The sequence below is a fragment of the Zootoca vivipara genome, chromosome 1 (genome assembly GCF_965207765.1).
Source record: "Zootoca vivipara chromosome 1, rZooViv2.hap1.1, whole genome shotgun sequence".
NCBI lineage: Eukaryota > Metazoa > Chordata > Lepidosauria > Squamata > Lacertidae > Zootoca > Zootoca vivipara.
This window is the reverse complement of record NC_142582.1, coordinates 101,930,267-101,945,791: the sequence shown is the minus strand read 5'-3', so window position 1 is coordinate 101,945,791 and position 15,525 is coordinate 101,930,267. Positions and strand designations below refer to the sequence as shown.

General features: G+C 39.0%; 1 protein-coding gene across 3 annotated transcripts in view; it reads left to right on the top strand.

Annotated features, from left to right (window-relative positions):
• The window catches only part of SNX6 (sorting nexin 6), a 28,883-nt gene extending 18,015 nt beyond the window's left edge, over positions 1-10,868 (top strand). For all 3 annotated transcript variants that reach the window (XM_035109543.3, XM_088671762.1, XM_088671757.1), the window contains exons 8-14: positions 774-879; positions 1,804-1,879; positions 6,700-6,739; positions 7,269-7,355; positions 8,230-8,389; positions 8,901-8,986; positions 10,174-10,868. In XM_035109543.3, coding sequence (XP_034965434.1) covers positions 774-879; positions 1,804-1,879; positions 6,700-6,739; positions 7,269-7,355; positions 8,230-8,389; positions 8,901-8,986; positions 10,174-10,227 — 609 coding nt within the window. In that variant the 3' untranslated portion in view covers positions 10,228-10,868. The remainder of the gene's footprint in view (positions 1-773; positions 880-1,803; positions 1,880-6,699; positions 6,740-7,268; positions 7,356-8,229; positions 8,390-8,900; positions 8,987-10,173) is intronic.
• Positions 10,869-15,525: the final 4,657 nt, after the last annotated feature.

Sequence of the window (15,525 nt, the reverse complement as noted above, 5' to 3'; positions counted from 1 at the left end):
GTGCTGCAAAAAAATTGCTTCTCTGCTATGTTGATATTGATCAAGTGCCATAGTATTCAGGTCAAGCCATTTCTTACACCAGGCATCCCCAAACTTTGGCCCTCCAGATGTTTTGGACTACAATTCCCATCATCCCTGACCACTGGTTCTGTTAGCTAGGGATCATGGGAGTTGTAGGCCAAAACATCTGGAGGGCCATAGTTTGGGGATGCCTATCTTACACTCTCTGCATATCTCCTAGCTTCCGGGAAGTACATGGAGAATTTTACTGATGCATTTTAACTTCTTGTACCATTCCCATGGTGACCCATCAGACATGAAGAGACAACTGAATAATTTTTTTAGTGCATAGTGCATAGAGTCTGGCAAGTTTTAAAAACTACTGTTGGCCACTGGTTCCACATGCCTGGTAAAGTAACTCTTAGAGGTCCTTCCAAGCTCTACTTCCCCAGGCCTTCTGCAAAATCCCCTTCCCAGGGAAAGATGCCTAGTGCTAAATTTGATGCCTCTTTTGCCAAGAGAATATTTTTTATTCCCCTTTACCCAAGCTTTCCAGCATGTAAACTAATTTCAGGCTGATTATTTTTATTGGTCTTGTCTCATAGCTACCACGATTGAATGTCTTCCTTCCTTTTGTAAAGTGAACTACGGCCACCTTGTTGCTCTTTTTGTCCTGGGGCTTCCTCATTTGTTAAGACAGTTCTATTTTGCTGTAGGCAAGGATGCCAATGGCTAATTGCATCCTTGAAAAATGATTCTGTATTGTTACGCAGGATGTAGATGACTTCTTTGAACATGAAAGAACATTCCTTGTAGAGTACCACAACCGTGTCAAGGATTCCTCTATGAAGTCTGATAAAATGACAAGATCCCACAAAAGTAAGTATGGTTTTCTTGGAACAGAAGCCATGTTGGATGGATGACACATTTCAAATAAACCCATTTTTGGACCTTGGTATAAATGATGCAAAATTGCATAAATCTGTTTATAGGTTGCATACTGATTCTAGAATATCTGTGGAAGGAAAATAATATCTGGGATAACAGAGGAATATTAATGACTTGGTGATGAGATAAATAGAGAGGAAGTAAGACCAGATGTTGAAGGATACAGACAGAAGTCTGTTCCTTCTTGTCTTTTTGGCACTTCCCCTACCCCTGCACTGCAGAGTTTCCACACACACATTCCTAAGCCATAGTTTGTTTAGTTTAACTGTGGTTTGTTTGAATTTCCAAATGCACCCGAACCATTATTTGAAGTGGGCTGATGACACTTGGCCTGCGCTAATCATGGTTTATTATGTCTCATGAGCCAACATTAGGCAAACAAGCCACCGTTACTTTTCACCTTGTTTGTTCAACCAAACCCATGGTTAAAACAAATCATGACTTGTTGCATGTGAATGAGGCCAGGCTGCAGTTTCCCTCAAATCCACACATTTGGGAGTTACAGAAACTCTTGGGCTTTAAAATGGATCACTCCTGTTTATAGGGTAGCTTTAAACAGCATTATTAAATTGATTAAGATAGGATTCCCAGGATGCCAAATGGTATGCTTAACTCCTACAATCAAATTTCATTCCATCAGGGGTTTGCAAATGTGTGATTTGCAAATATGGCAAAGCTTAAGCAATATGACATTTATTTAGTTCCACATCTACTACTGTATACAGTATTGATTACAGACTTGGGTCCTGCAGATACTGGAAAGTAAGCTGGAGTATAGTGCATTGTCTGATGGTAATGTGTTTTGGAATCCTTTTGTGGCATAATGAAACAATTGGAGTGCTTTTTCTTTTCCAGATGTTGCAGATGACTGCAATAGAATTGGCTCTTCATTGTATACATTGGGAACACAAGATTCCACAGATATATGCAAGTAAGTATTTTAAAAAATTATGAAACGTGGACCCTGAACAGGATTTTGTAAAGTTATGTCTACCTAATATTAGTGGTACTTCATTCTTGTTTTTCAAAGATGGCATCTGGTTGGTTTGTTTCCTACACACATGGTGTTTTACCTCCTTTAATGTGGTGACCGTTGGGAATAGAAATAACTTTTTAATGTAGCAGGGAATTGTGGCAGGATGTTACTGTGTTTGCTTTCCTCAGAATAACAACATAAAAGAATCATCTACTTTATGTAAAAAAAATCATACTGTATGGCCAAGGGTATAGAATTGCTAAGAATAAGGTCACACCAAAATAGAAAAAAGGCTATTACATATAGTTGAAATACAAATGTTCATCAAATTAAATGAATAGCATTTAAAAAACTTTTTTTAAAAAAGTTTTCTATAGCTCACATTTCAGAACTGCCAATGGTGAATGACACAATGCCCAGTAACATAACTGGATCAAAAAAAATCATTATTCATTAGTTACACTGCCAATATCACAGTTTGAGTTATTATTTACTGGATTTTTTAAATGTGGGTTGTAAAACTGGTTCTTACATTAGAATTTACAGTTTGTGGAGAATATCCTCCAAAGAATTTTCTAGCAGAGAATATTCTCACCTCACATCACTAAATAAAGGTATTGAATTACTTAGCTGTGAATCCCAACCTGCTTAATTTTTTCTCTTAATAGGAACACTGAGACATATAGGCCTCTGAATGTAGAGCAAACTCAAACTACTCATAGTACAAAAATGTTTTCTTAATTGAATAAAAGTTCACTAGTAAGTTACTCTTCCTTCATTTCATGATTCTGGTACTTTTCTGGGCTTCTTCAGATTGTTGAGACAGGCATATTGAGCTCCTACAGTTGTTTGTAGTCATCAAAGTGGTATCTCTTAAGATTTCAATCTGTTTGCGCATTTGTGTGTAGCTGCTCCTGTTCTTGTCATAAAACTGTAGTGTAACTTGGTCCTAAACCTGAGAGCCACATTTTCTGGTATGTCAAGAGATCTTTGTCTAATTCTGTACTTTCATTCTGGCCTGAATCAGTGGTTAGATATGCTTCCCAAAGGCAGCTAGTAGGCTTAATAACCCTGGCTGTTTTAAGCCAAAAATCAACTCCCTTTCCCCCTGCCAAAACAGAATTAGGCTAATAACCAGATAATGCACTATTTACCACAGTATTTGGCAGCTAGCAACATAGATGAGTCCATTTATCATCCCCACCCTATTCCAGAACATAAAATGCATACATACCGTATATTTAGAAGAGTGCAAAAACCCTATTCCTCCAGTTCCCTAAGGCCTATGTGCTTCAAGTGAGATAGCTGAGCTATGTGACTTTCCCCCCATGGTTTTGATTCTAAAGAGGACTTGTTACTTTGTTTGACCTCAAATTCCAGGAATGTTAAGGCCGCAAATTCTGTTTAATTTTCCATGTGCAAATAAATCACAGCAGAAAAACACTTTATCAGTGTAAAAACTGCTGAAATACAAAGACTTAAAAATGCAAGTCTAACACATATTTGCAAGCTGCAGAAGCCTTGTAACATTGCTACCATAGGTTATCTTAATTTTCTGACTTTTGGCCCTGACTTGTTTTAAGTCTGTTTAGTAACCCTGAAAAAGGCTCTTGCCCTCTGTGCTATCTTGATGGAAGCAATTGTTTATACTAGTGTTTATTTGTAAAGCTGAAAGGAGCTTCATACAAAAACCAGTCATATTTTCCTAGTACAGTGGTGCCTCGCTAGACGAATTTAATTCGTTCGACGGGTCTTTTCTTATAACGAAAAATTCGTCTAGCGAATCCCATAGGAATGCATTGAATTTTTTTTGAAATTTTTTTGCCCATAGGAACGCATTAATTGAATTTCAATGCATTCCTATGGGAAACTGCAATTCGCTAGACGAATTTTTCATAAAACGAATTCGTCTAGCGAGGCAACCTCCGCTCGAAAAATCCTTTCGTTAAGCGGAAATTTCGTTAAGCAGGGCATTTGTTAAGCGAGGCACCACTGTATTGCCTTGGCCTGCTTAGATTATGTGGAGCTTGAAATTTATTAATTTTACAATGCTTGGGACTAAGAAGATTAAATGCCCTGCATGCAAAATGCTCTGATGTTTGGGTGGCATTTTGGGATATGCCTAAATATTTGACTTTTACTTGAGCCTTTTATCTGGTCACACAAATGGAGGAATGGAGAGGCAGAAGCTGAGACAAACTCTTGTTTCATTTGCCTAGCCCTTTGGACCACACTGCCCTTGCCTAATATCTTTCTGACTATAGAGAGGGAGTTGTGGGCAGCACTGCAAGATCAAGAACTGTGCTGGTAATGTTGTAATTATTATCACTATCTTATTGTGATATCATTAGAAAATTTAATAAAAAGCAATACTTCTGCAAGTGTAGGACTTGAAATTATATTTACTTTTATTTAGCTTTTTCTGACAGAAATCCATTCAAAGCAGCTTACAGGAGAAATAAAAGAAAAAATCAGAATGAATATATACAACAGTAAACACTAATTGCCACATTGGCCTAAATTAGTGTTTTACATGACCACTCAATAACTGGTCTGTGTAGTCAATGACTTGCAATTTCTCACCCAATAATATTTAGAAAACAGCAATGTACAGGATTTAAAAATTGAACCCAAACTGCAGATATGTTGGCTTCAAAATAAACAGCTGTTTGCTGTATTGTCCATATTAGGAAGGTACTTTTGAGAGTAACATTCATTCACTTAGTAATTTTTGGATGCAGTTTTAGCTCAGTAACTTTATAATGGCCTGTTTCCCTCTTCTGAGTGTGACTGTTAGCAACAATGAGTAGGATACGCTTTCTGAGTGGGAACCATGATTTGGGTACTGTATACTACACAGGGGAGAACAGATCCATTGGAAATGCTGTAGCTGCAACTTCTTCTCCTAGCTATCATATCTACAGTCTATTAGGTCTAAAAGTCTTGCTGCTGAATGTTATGTCAGCACTGGCATATTTGCTATCCAGGATTTGATTCTGAATGGGGGTGAAGTTAGTATTTTCCAGTTGTGTCTGTTTGCATTTTGAGTGTAGCAGACCTGATGGGTGAGGGGGCACAGAGTTTCTATGGTATCCTATCCAGAAGTCTTCCAATTTGATGTACCTAGTGCTGGATTTTTGAGATGTGATCAAGATAGTTAGGTGTACTGTCCATTTCACTGCTTAAGTCTCCCTATGTGAGGTCTTGAAAGTGATGTTAAAAACCCCAGGCTTCAATATATATGCTAGGCCCACCTTCTCTGGTACAGCTTTGAAGGTCAATGTCTCCAGCAAGCATTACCTTGTCTTGGATATAATCTGGATTTGCATGTTTGTTGGGTCATACCCTTGCTCTCTTGTCTAGTATTAGGCCGGAAGCTGATCTGTGGATATCGTATTGCTGCTATGATTCTGCTGTTTTTCAGTTGAGCTTTAAATATTTTATGTTGCTTTTTTAAGTAACTGTGCCCATTTGTCTACTTGGAAAGGCAGTGGGGTGGGGAATTTACTATCTGCATCTAACCTGTACCATCATGATTATAACTGTAATGAGTAGCAATAAAAACATGTGCAAAATAACTTTTACAACTGCCCACAAACAAAGGAGATGAGCTCTGTTTTTCTGCTTGAGGTTGATTTTTTCCCCCTACTATGATGATAATTCATTGAAAATGTTACTGAAATAAGCTTAGTAGGAGTATGGATTGTCTTCAACTAAGTACTACACAGAGTAGACCCATTGAAATTAATGAACCTAGATTAGCCATGTTCCTTAACTTAAGAGGGTCTTCTCTAAGTAGGACTAGCATTGAATACTATTCTTTATAGCTAACAATTTCCCTTTCGCTTTTAGATCTCCTTCAACTTACCTGGGTTACAAGATTACAGCTCTCTTGTACATTTTAGTCTAGTCTGCCATTTATTAACTGCAAATTCAGTAAGAAAGAAACATTTGAGTTAGTCTAAACCACTGAGCCTCTTGGGCTTGCCGATCAGAAGTTCGGTGGTTCGAATCCCCGAGACAGGGTGAGCTCCCGTTGCTCGGTTCACGCTCCTGCCAACCTAGCAGTTCGAAAGCACATCAAAGTGCAAGTAGATAAATAGGTACTGCTCTGGCGGAAAGGTAAACGGCATTTCCATGTGCTGCTCTGGTTTGCCAGAAGCGGCTTAGTCATGCTGGCCACATGACCCAGAAGCTGTACGCCCACTCCCTCGGCCAGTAAAGAAAGATGAGCACCGCAACCCCAGAGTCGTCTGTGACTGGACCTAATGGTCAGGGGTCCCTTTAATGTTACCATTGAAAAAGTTTGAGCATCTTGTTGGTTACAAAGAGAATATGGGTAAAAATACATTCCTTTTAAACTGTTCACCCTTGTCCAAAATAAGCCACCATTCTAAGTAAAAATGTTCATTTATATGTATCTGTTTTTGACACTTTAATAAGAAGTATTTAATGGAATTGATAGTTCCAAGGCTATGCAAACAGATATGCCCCAAAGAAGCTGGTAAACTGGAAGAGTCACAAGCATATGTAGCCTCTGTCGTGAGAAAGTGATGCCTCTGTCTCTGTAGTGCAGGGGTGAGGAACCTTTCTGGCAAGCAGTTCTTTCTCCCCTCTTCTTTATTTGAGGTACCAAGACTGTTTTTGTGTGTGATTGGTTTTCCTGCTCATCAGGCAAAATCCCACCTACATGGAACAAATAGTCAAGCTAGAAATAATATTTTTAGTGCACAGATATGGACTAAACCCATTCACAATTCACTTTCCATTCACAGATTTTTCCTGAAAGTATCAGAGTTGTTTGACAAAACAAGGGTATGTATTATGAAGGATTATAATATTTCAACTGGATTGGTTTTTTGTTCCTCCGTTTTCTATACTGTCTGCCTTTGTTGTACAGGTGAAACTTGGAAAATTTAAATTTCATCGAAAAGTACATTTATTTCAGTAACGCAACTTAAAAGGTGAAACCGATATATGAGATAGATGCATGACATGCAAAGCAAGATATGTCAAGCCTTTATTTGTTGTAATTGTAATTATTTGTCGTTAGGCGGGTCAATTATAAATGGAATGGAATTAATGAAATGTAATAGCGATGTTTGTTTATTTTTGTATTATTGTAACTATTTGTTTTATTACTGTGGAATTTCCAAAAGAAAGCATTTGTAAAAATTAAAATAAAAAATAAGTTGCATTACTGAAATAAATGCACTTTTCGACAATATTCTAATTTCCCGAGTTTCACCTGTATTGTGTGTCTATAGCTGCAGTGCATTCTAAAGTATAATCTACTGATTATTTACATGAAGTATTGCTTCTGAAATATTTTTTTCTGGTGTAGAAAATAGAGGCACGAGTGTCTGCTGATGAAGACCTTAAACTTTCAGACCTTCTGAAATATTATCTGAGAGAATCACAAGCTGCAAAGGTGAATCTATATTTTTACTGTTAAAAGTATGCTTTATTAAAAGGGCACCTTGGAGGACATCTAAAGAAAATGATCTAACTGGATGAGTGAACATTTTAAAGGATTTATATTGGATTTTTATCAGTCAGTAGCACAAGGTCGTAAAGTATTGCTTGATACAGTAACAGATGAGTGGCCTAGCTGAAGTTAAGCAGGTCTGGGTCTGGTCAGTGCTTTGACGGGCCTGTTGATCATCACTTGTATGCCGCCTTGGAATGATAGAAGAAAGGAATGATATACAGTCAAACCTCGGATCCCAAACACCTCTGTTTTGGAATGTTTTGGCTCCCGAACGCCGAAAACCCGGAAGTAAATGCTCCAGTTTTCGAATGTTTTTTGGAAGCCAAACATCCCATGCGGCTTCTGCTGAACGCAGGGAACTTGTGCAACCAACCAGAAGCTGCAACATTTCATAAGCTGAATGGGCTTCCGGAACAGATTACGTTCGACGACCGAGGTTTGACTTTAAATACAGTATAAGCAAATACTGTAAATAAAAATATTGCTAAAATTGGAAGATGGGGTATGAATATCCTAAATTAATATCAGAGTAGCTCAGTGAAAACTGATAACGGTTATATGCTTTAACTAATGACCTAAAATGAATATGTGTAATCCTGAATATATTTTTACTCTAGCAATAATATATTTGGTACAAGAAGGTAGAACCACCAAAGCATTATTCCCCTTTTCCCTATATATGTTTGGATACTCACATACACCTGTGCACACACATGGGTAATTAGTGTCCCTTAGTCTTGCTGAAAAGCTAATCCAGAGGATTGTCGCCAGGAGGAAAATCTGTAGATTTTATTACTTACTTTATTCGTTGCAGGACCTTCTGTATAGAAGATCTAGGTCATTAGTGGATTATGAAAATGCTAACAAGGCTCTGGACAAAGCAAGAGCGAAGAACAAAGATGTGCTGCAAGCTGAAACTACCCAGCAACTTTTCTGTCAGAAATTTGAAAAAATATCTGAATCAGCAAAACAAGGTATTTGAACATTCTTGAAACGTGGTAGTTTTTAAAGTTATATATACTTCTTAAAATAGCTTATTTTATCATTTCAGATATAAACGAATTAGAACTCATTTTGATTTTATTAAAAATCCCCTTGTAAAAGTGTAAACCAACACACAGAAAAAGTGGTGTATTTTGAAAGTTCGTTTTGTGCTATTTCCTATATCAAAATGCAAAGGCTGGTTGCATAGAATTGCGTAAATATGTGAAGTTTTCTTAATCTGATGAAGACTGCTCATGTATGAGCACTATGATCCACTAGCCATGCCAGTTCACATGACTTGGATATTTAATACTGCTAGACGGACATCTCTGCCCATAGATACGCGTAGCATTTAATGGATTGAATCCTTAAATCCAACAGCAGCTCTGAATTTAAAACAAAGTGAGAATCCAGTGAGTCACATGTGCTTGGGTCTAGGTAGGATTGTCTTATCCACTTCTGTATTGTATTAATAGAATACCAAACTTTTATTTCCTCCAGAACTTATAGACTTTAAAACTAGAAGAGTTGCTGCATTCCGGAAGAATCTAGTAGAACTGGCAGAATTGGAACTAAAGCATGCTAAGGTGGTAATATTTTTCCTTCTAGCTTAATTACTTACACTTAATGGCAGAATTTAATTTAACAGAATAGATACTCCACCGAAAAAATAAAAGTGGGAAAGTAACATAGTAACTTTGAAACATTTAGGACTGCACCCTGAATTAGAAAGGCAGTTATTCTGATGGGCCTTAAGAGGCAGCAAGTTAAACTGAAATTAATGGAGGTATTGGAGCACTAGTTCCACTTTGCATCTGTATCCACAGTTTTTTTGATGGGGGAAAACCTGAGAACCATGTTCTCTTTTGGAAGTCCTTTTTCGGGGCCTTTCAGCACCCACTATTTAAAAATAAAAAGAAGGAAGCTGAAATTTTGGAGGTGCTGCTCTCTGCCCTCATACAAAAGCTATGTGCCTCAGAGATTCTAGCCAAAAAGTGAGAGATGCCTCTAATTTACAACAAAACAAAACACTTCTGCATAATTATGTAATGGCAAGAGAGAGTTCATCTATGCTTTTGAATCATGTTACTTAAGTTGAGTCACTGGTTGGTGTTACTTGGTTCTGATATGCTAGTGAGGGGGCATCGTCACCCCAAAAAGGGAGAGGCCTCAAGATTACGTTTGAAAGTAGCAACTTGTTTCAAGATTCCTCACGCATTTTGAACAGTGACCTTTCTCATGGGCAAAGGCTAATAGTTAATAGGCAAATTATGCTTACATACTTGACATTCTTATTCCGCCTCAGTTTTTTTTTTAGTGTGTTCTTTGAATCAGTTGTAACTGTATGGAAAAATTCTGTCTTCCTGTTAGTAAGGTTTTTGTGTTCATGATTTAAAATTGATCTTAACATGGTGCAGCATAAATACTTGCACTTGGAATGGGAAATCCAGACACCCCAGTAATGTGGAGAAATGTTTGGGGCTGTTCAGAGACCGGGTTCCAGCCAGGGTAGTGACAATGCAACTCTGGCGTGATTATTGCGGCAGCCATAGTGCACTAATGAAGATACAGAATGAATGGAGTGATTACAAGCTGTGTCCCATGGCCAGTGGACAAGGATGATGGGAGTTCTAGTCCAGAACATCTGCAAGGCAACACGTTAGGAAAGGCTAACCTATATGGATTTGCAGCTTAACTTAATATATAGATTTTGAACTATAGAAGACTGAGGAAAGGCAGTAACTTCTGTTTTATGCTCTTTTTCTTACTACAGGGTAACTTACAGCTGTTGCAGAGCTGTCTGTCAGTGTTAAATGGAGATACATAAACCTGAATCTGTCCTCCCATTAATAAGGGCTGCCTTCCATTGGAGTTTACTTCCTGACTTTGAATTGACATTTACAACTTGCTGGAGAAATTGATTGAAAAAGGACACATAAACAAGCTCCCCCTCTGCCCAAAAGCATTAAGCCCACCAGAATAATTCCAGATCATATGAAGCAACAGCATACTTGTTGTTATACACAAATATTTACACATTAATTTAATCATTGTATGTTCATATTGTTCAGAAAACCAAATTTTGGGTCTTTTTTCTTTTGTGAAAGTAGCCAATAGAATTATGTTCATGTTAAAGCTAGTATTAAATATTGCTGCCACTCTTACTACCTTTGTAACTTCTGAAGTTGAGGATTTGAAACAATTAGTTTTCAAATGGATTAAATATTGCCACTAGGTGTTTGAATATTGTTGCTATAAGCATTGTCTTGGTTATTCCACATAATGTTATCAAGCATCTTAACTTTTTTCAAATAACAAACATTTCCTAGAAATTTTGGAGCAAACTTTATGTAATCTTTATAATAGGACTTCAAAAGAAAGCAAATGCATTAGTATGTTTGCCTTAACTTGTAGACTAATCCCAATTATTGTAAAATAAACTGTGAAATCAGTGATTTTTTTCTAAAATTTTGTAGTCATTGTCTTGTGAATTTACAATTTTCTTCACTTCATACTCAGGTGTTAATTTTGTCAGTTCCCTCCTAAATACCATAAAATGTAACAAGCCCACAAGGAACCCCTATTTGAGTTTCTCCATTCTTTATGGAAAGAACAGCTCTCCATGCACAAAGGAAGGAATGTTTGAAACTTCTTCCACTGAAATGAATAAGCAAGTTTGTAGAATTTCAATGACAGATACTGTTTCATACATGATTACTGTTTTGTAGGAATACAGGCTAAAGCTACAACCTGACACTTTCCATTGAGGACTTCCTTCCTTACAGTATAGCTCAGTAAGGCTTAGATTTCAGCTTGAAAATAAAGAGTTGTGTATTAAAAGCTGTGTGAAAACTTCAGCTTGGATTTTGATTGTGATTTGAACCTATTGTAAATTTCTAAAGGGGTGAACAGGAAGATTTTGTTGTTGTTGTTAACCAAATCCTGTTTCCCTCATTGCTGCAGCAGTGATGGGAAAAGCCCATACAAGGCAAAATTCACCCTTCTGTAAGGATTCTTAAAAGTACTGGAGCCCTCTCATTCTACCTAGATGAAGGCTAAAGCCAAAAAAGCATTTCCACAAGTTGCATGGTACCGAAGGAGGAGGTTATGTTGTCTCCTCTGAAGACAGAAGCTTGAATCTCCTGGCACCACACCTTTCATAGCCTGCTAATATCCACCCTCTGGTGAAGGCACATGCCCTAGAACAGAGCACATGCTTTCCATGCAAGAATATTCTAATTCGATTCCTGCCATTTTTAGTTAGAAGGATTAGGACAGGCTTCCTCAGCCTCGGCTCTCCAGATGTTTTGAGACTACAGTTCCCATCATCCCTGACCACTGGTCCTGCTAGCTAGAGATCATGGGAGTTGAAGGCCAAAAATATCTGGAGGGCCAAGGTTGAGGAAGCCTGGATTAGGAGGTGATGGGGAAACACTCTGCCCAAGATCCTGAAGAACTGCCAGTCAGAATAAACTATAATTGGTATAAGACAGCTACATGTTTTCTGGCAGAGGCCTAGAACTTATTAAGCAGCAGCAAATAATTCCCTGTCTCAATCTTCTGTGAACAAAATAAAAAAAATCTATATTATACTGTGTCTTCCTTATTATTTTGCAATACTAAAAGTGAAACCTTGGAATTTGCACCTGGTATCACATTAGTGACCAGTGCAGGTCCCTCAGCAGAGATATAGGATGTGAATGGGGTACCTCAGTCAACAACTTAACTGATGCATCTTGTGGGTTGAGCCCAAGAGAAGCCCCACATAAGAGTTCATTGCAGTAATCTAGTGTTGAGATTGCCAGTGTCTACACCATGGTGGCCAAGCAGTCATGACAATGATAGATACCTGAAGTCACTGTGCCCAGAACAGTTGGTGTTGGAACCAATCAGATGGGCAGCAACCATTGACTTAATATTGAGTGGTGCCCAGAACTTGGTGTGTGATATATGTGGTTTTGAGCCAATTGGGAGCAGTGAATATAGTGTTGTTAAATTAAATATACATGTAAATGACCAATTCCCAAGGAGATCCAACACGGTCACATTTATTTCAAAAGAGGAAATGTCCCCATAATGAGGTTGGTAAAAAAGAAGTTGAAAGGCAAAGTCCAGAGGGTCAAATCACTCCAAAATGCTTGGATGTTGTTTAAAAACAATATTAGAGTATTAGAAACTCAACTGGAGTGTACATCGTAGAGCAGGAAAGGTATTATGAGGGCCAGGAAGACACAAGTGTGGTTAACAAGCAGAGTCAAAGAAGCTCTAAGAGGCATGAAGGCTTCCTTCCAAAAACCAAAGTCTTGTCTACATGGAGAGAGAGAAAAAGGGAACACAAACTTTGGCAAGAAGTGCAAGTGGTCAGGGATGCTAAAAACAGTAAGAAGTTATTTAAATATATTAGTAGCAGGAAACCATCTAGGAAGGTGGTTTAACCCTTGGGTGACAAGACAAGAGAGTGCTAAATGAGGATAAAGAGGATGCTTTAATAGTATTACATGTGTTTGCTGCCCCAGGCTCCTTTGGAAGGAGTGTTAGTTGACTATATTTTTGCTTTGGCCTTTTAACTTTTCCTTTTTTTAAAGTTACCATTTATTTAAGGGTAGCACAAACTTAGCATACACATACAGGGCATGGTTCACATTTCAGCTTTTTAAAAGAATCTTTTTTTGGATTTATTAAAACATGCTTTGAAACCTACCCTCCTCCTGCATTCTGTAAAGGAGGGGGGGCTAGTGATGCTTTTCCCTTTAAAAGCTGCTAAGTGTGGGTGGAGGGTTCAGAAAAGCACTCGTGCTCAGTTACTTTCTGGTGCCTCAGACTTTTACAGAGTGGCTGGGGAAACCCAGCCAGATGGGCACGGTATAAATAATATATGACATTATTTTTATTATTATAGGGACAGACATTTCCAGTCACCTGTAAATGCCCATTACAGTTATTCAAACTATGCTGGTGATAGGGGTTGCGGCGCTCATCTCGCATTACAGGCTGAGGGAACCGGCATTTGTCCGCAGACAGTTTTTCTGGGTCATGTGGCCAGCATGACTAAGCCACTTCTGGCGCAACAGAACACCGAAAACAGAGCAGCCAGCGCATGGAAACACCATTTATCTTCCCGCCAGAGTGGTACCTATTTATCTACTTGCACTTTTGGCATGCTTTCGAACTGCATGCTTGCACTTTTGGCATGCTTTTCGAACTTTCAAACAGTCCCAAGGGCAATGCTAGAAAGGAGTCAGACAGTCCAATGGTCAAACACAGGCTCGGGTCCAATGCAATGAGAGAGGTTTGAAGTCCATCAATAGTGCTTCACACCGGCATTTCAAACCTTGTTTCTGTTTGATTCCTCCCAATCTTACTTGATGCACCTGAGCTTGCTCCAGCTGAGCAACTGTTTCTCTCCACTTAACAAAGCATGTGATCCTCACCTGTCCTGAGCTTAATCAAGCAGAGTGGTCACACACCTCATCCCAGACCAAACAAGCCCGATGATCTTCACCTGATCAACTAATAAGTTGTGTTGCCTGCCTCAAGTCTCTTAAAGTGCACTTCCCACTGTTCCTGACACCCAATTCCCCCAACCATTCCTCAAAAGGCTTCGTTTCCAGACCCTTGGTTATCTTGGCTGCCCTCTGCACACATTCCAACTTGTCAATATCCTCCTTAAACAGCTGTGCCCAGAACTGGACACAGTACTCCAGATATGGTTTCATCAAGGCAAAATAGAGCAGGATGGAGCTATTGCTTTCCTTGATCAGAACACCAGCCAGCATCCAAATATTCTATCAGTTTCATTTCAAGTAATGAACCAATCTTTCTTTATTCTTCTTGTGTGTGAACTTCTTGTGGGCATAAGGTTAAGGGTAAACACATAACAAACACAGATTGTAAATTCCAACAAAAGGTCCTCAACCTTTTGGCAGTGGGTGTACATGTGAGGGTTGGACATGTGTGGATTCCAACACACACCTTGTAACAGTGGTGACCACATGGTCCTCTACTAGTCATGTGGTGCATATTTATAGGATCTGGATAATCCTTTTTATTGGCTTTGAGGTCAAGGATTGATTTGAAAAGGCTGGGGCTTTGTGCCTAAAAGTAACTAATGTATCTTTCCTCAAATCAGTCTTTGGTTCCTGTTAGGAAGGACAATAACTCTTTCTTCAGGATCTCGTAGATGGGGAGAAATCAGCAAGTAAATGCTTAGCTGTGTTGTAGGGTCCTTTTGCTCTGGGAGGAGAGGGAGCAGAGATCTGTTGCCTTTATGTCTTGCTTCTGCGCTTTCTATCGGCATCTCGTTGGCCCCTGTAAGGCTCTTGGACTAAATAGACCTTTGGGGGGGGGGCAAATGTGGCCTTTAAAGCCTCTCCAGCTGGGCCCTGGGACTCCCTGCACATTACACATCTGCTCCCCAGCCACCTCCTCTCCCCATTCCATGATCAGCAATTGCTTCACATCCTCCATGAGTGCAAAGAAACAGACCAGTGCTTAGTGACTAGAGTCTAGAAGTGGGAAATGCAGCAGGAAGGGGCTCGTGTTTTTGTCTTGAGACTAGCATATTCAGAAGTTAACCTCAGGGAGATGCTTGAAATGGTAAAATGAGAATAGCAGAGAACTGGACTTGATCCATAATGAGATTCTCGGCTTCTGCCTTTCAATTTGAAGGACATTTCTTTTTCCCCAGCCCACAAAACAGGTAACAGGCAAAACAGTAAGAAATTATGGGGGGAGCCATCTGTGGTGCATTCAGAAAATGTGCAGCATGGAGCACACAGAGAGACGTTTGTAAATCTCAAAAGCATGTAGGAAGTGTGTTGAAAAATGGGGAAATGAAACCCATTCACCCATTCGGTACAGCAGGAAAACATGACTAGTGCACGGTGAAACATAGGTATCAGTCACAGTTAAATATACGTCACAATACCCACACAGGGAGCGTGGAAAGTGTTTCACTCATAGAGGAACGCTTACTCAACATGAAATAATCCACACAAGCGAGAAACCATTTACATGTACAGTACTGTATGGCGTGCGGAAAGTGAACCTTTCTAGTGGGCTAGGAGCAGCACACTGCAATAAAAGTGAAATGCTTAAGTTGCATATCATTGTTTTTCTCCAAACG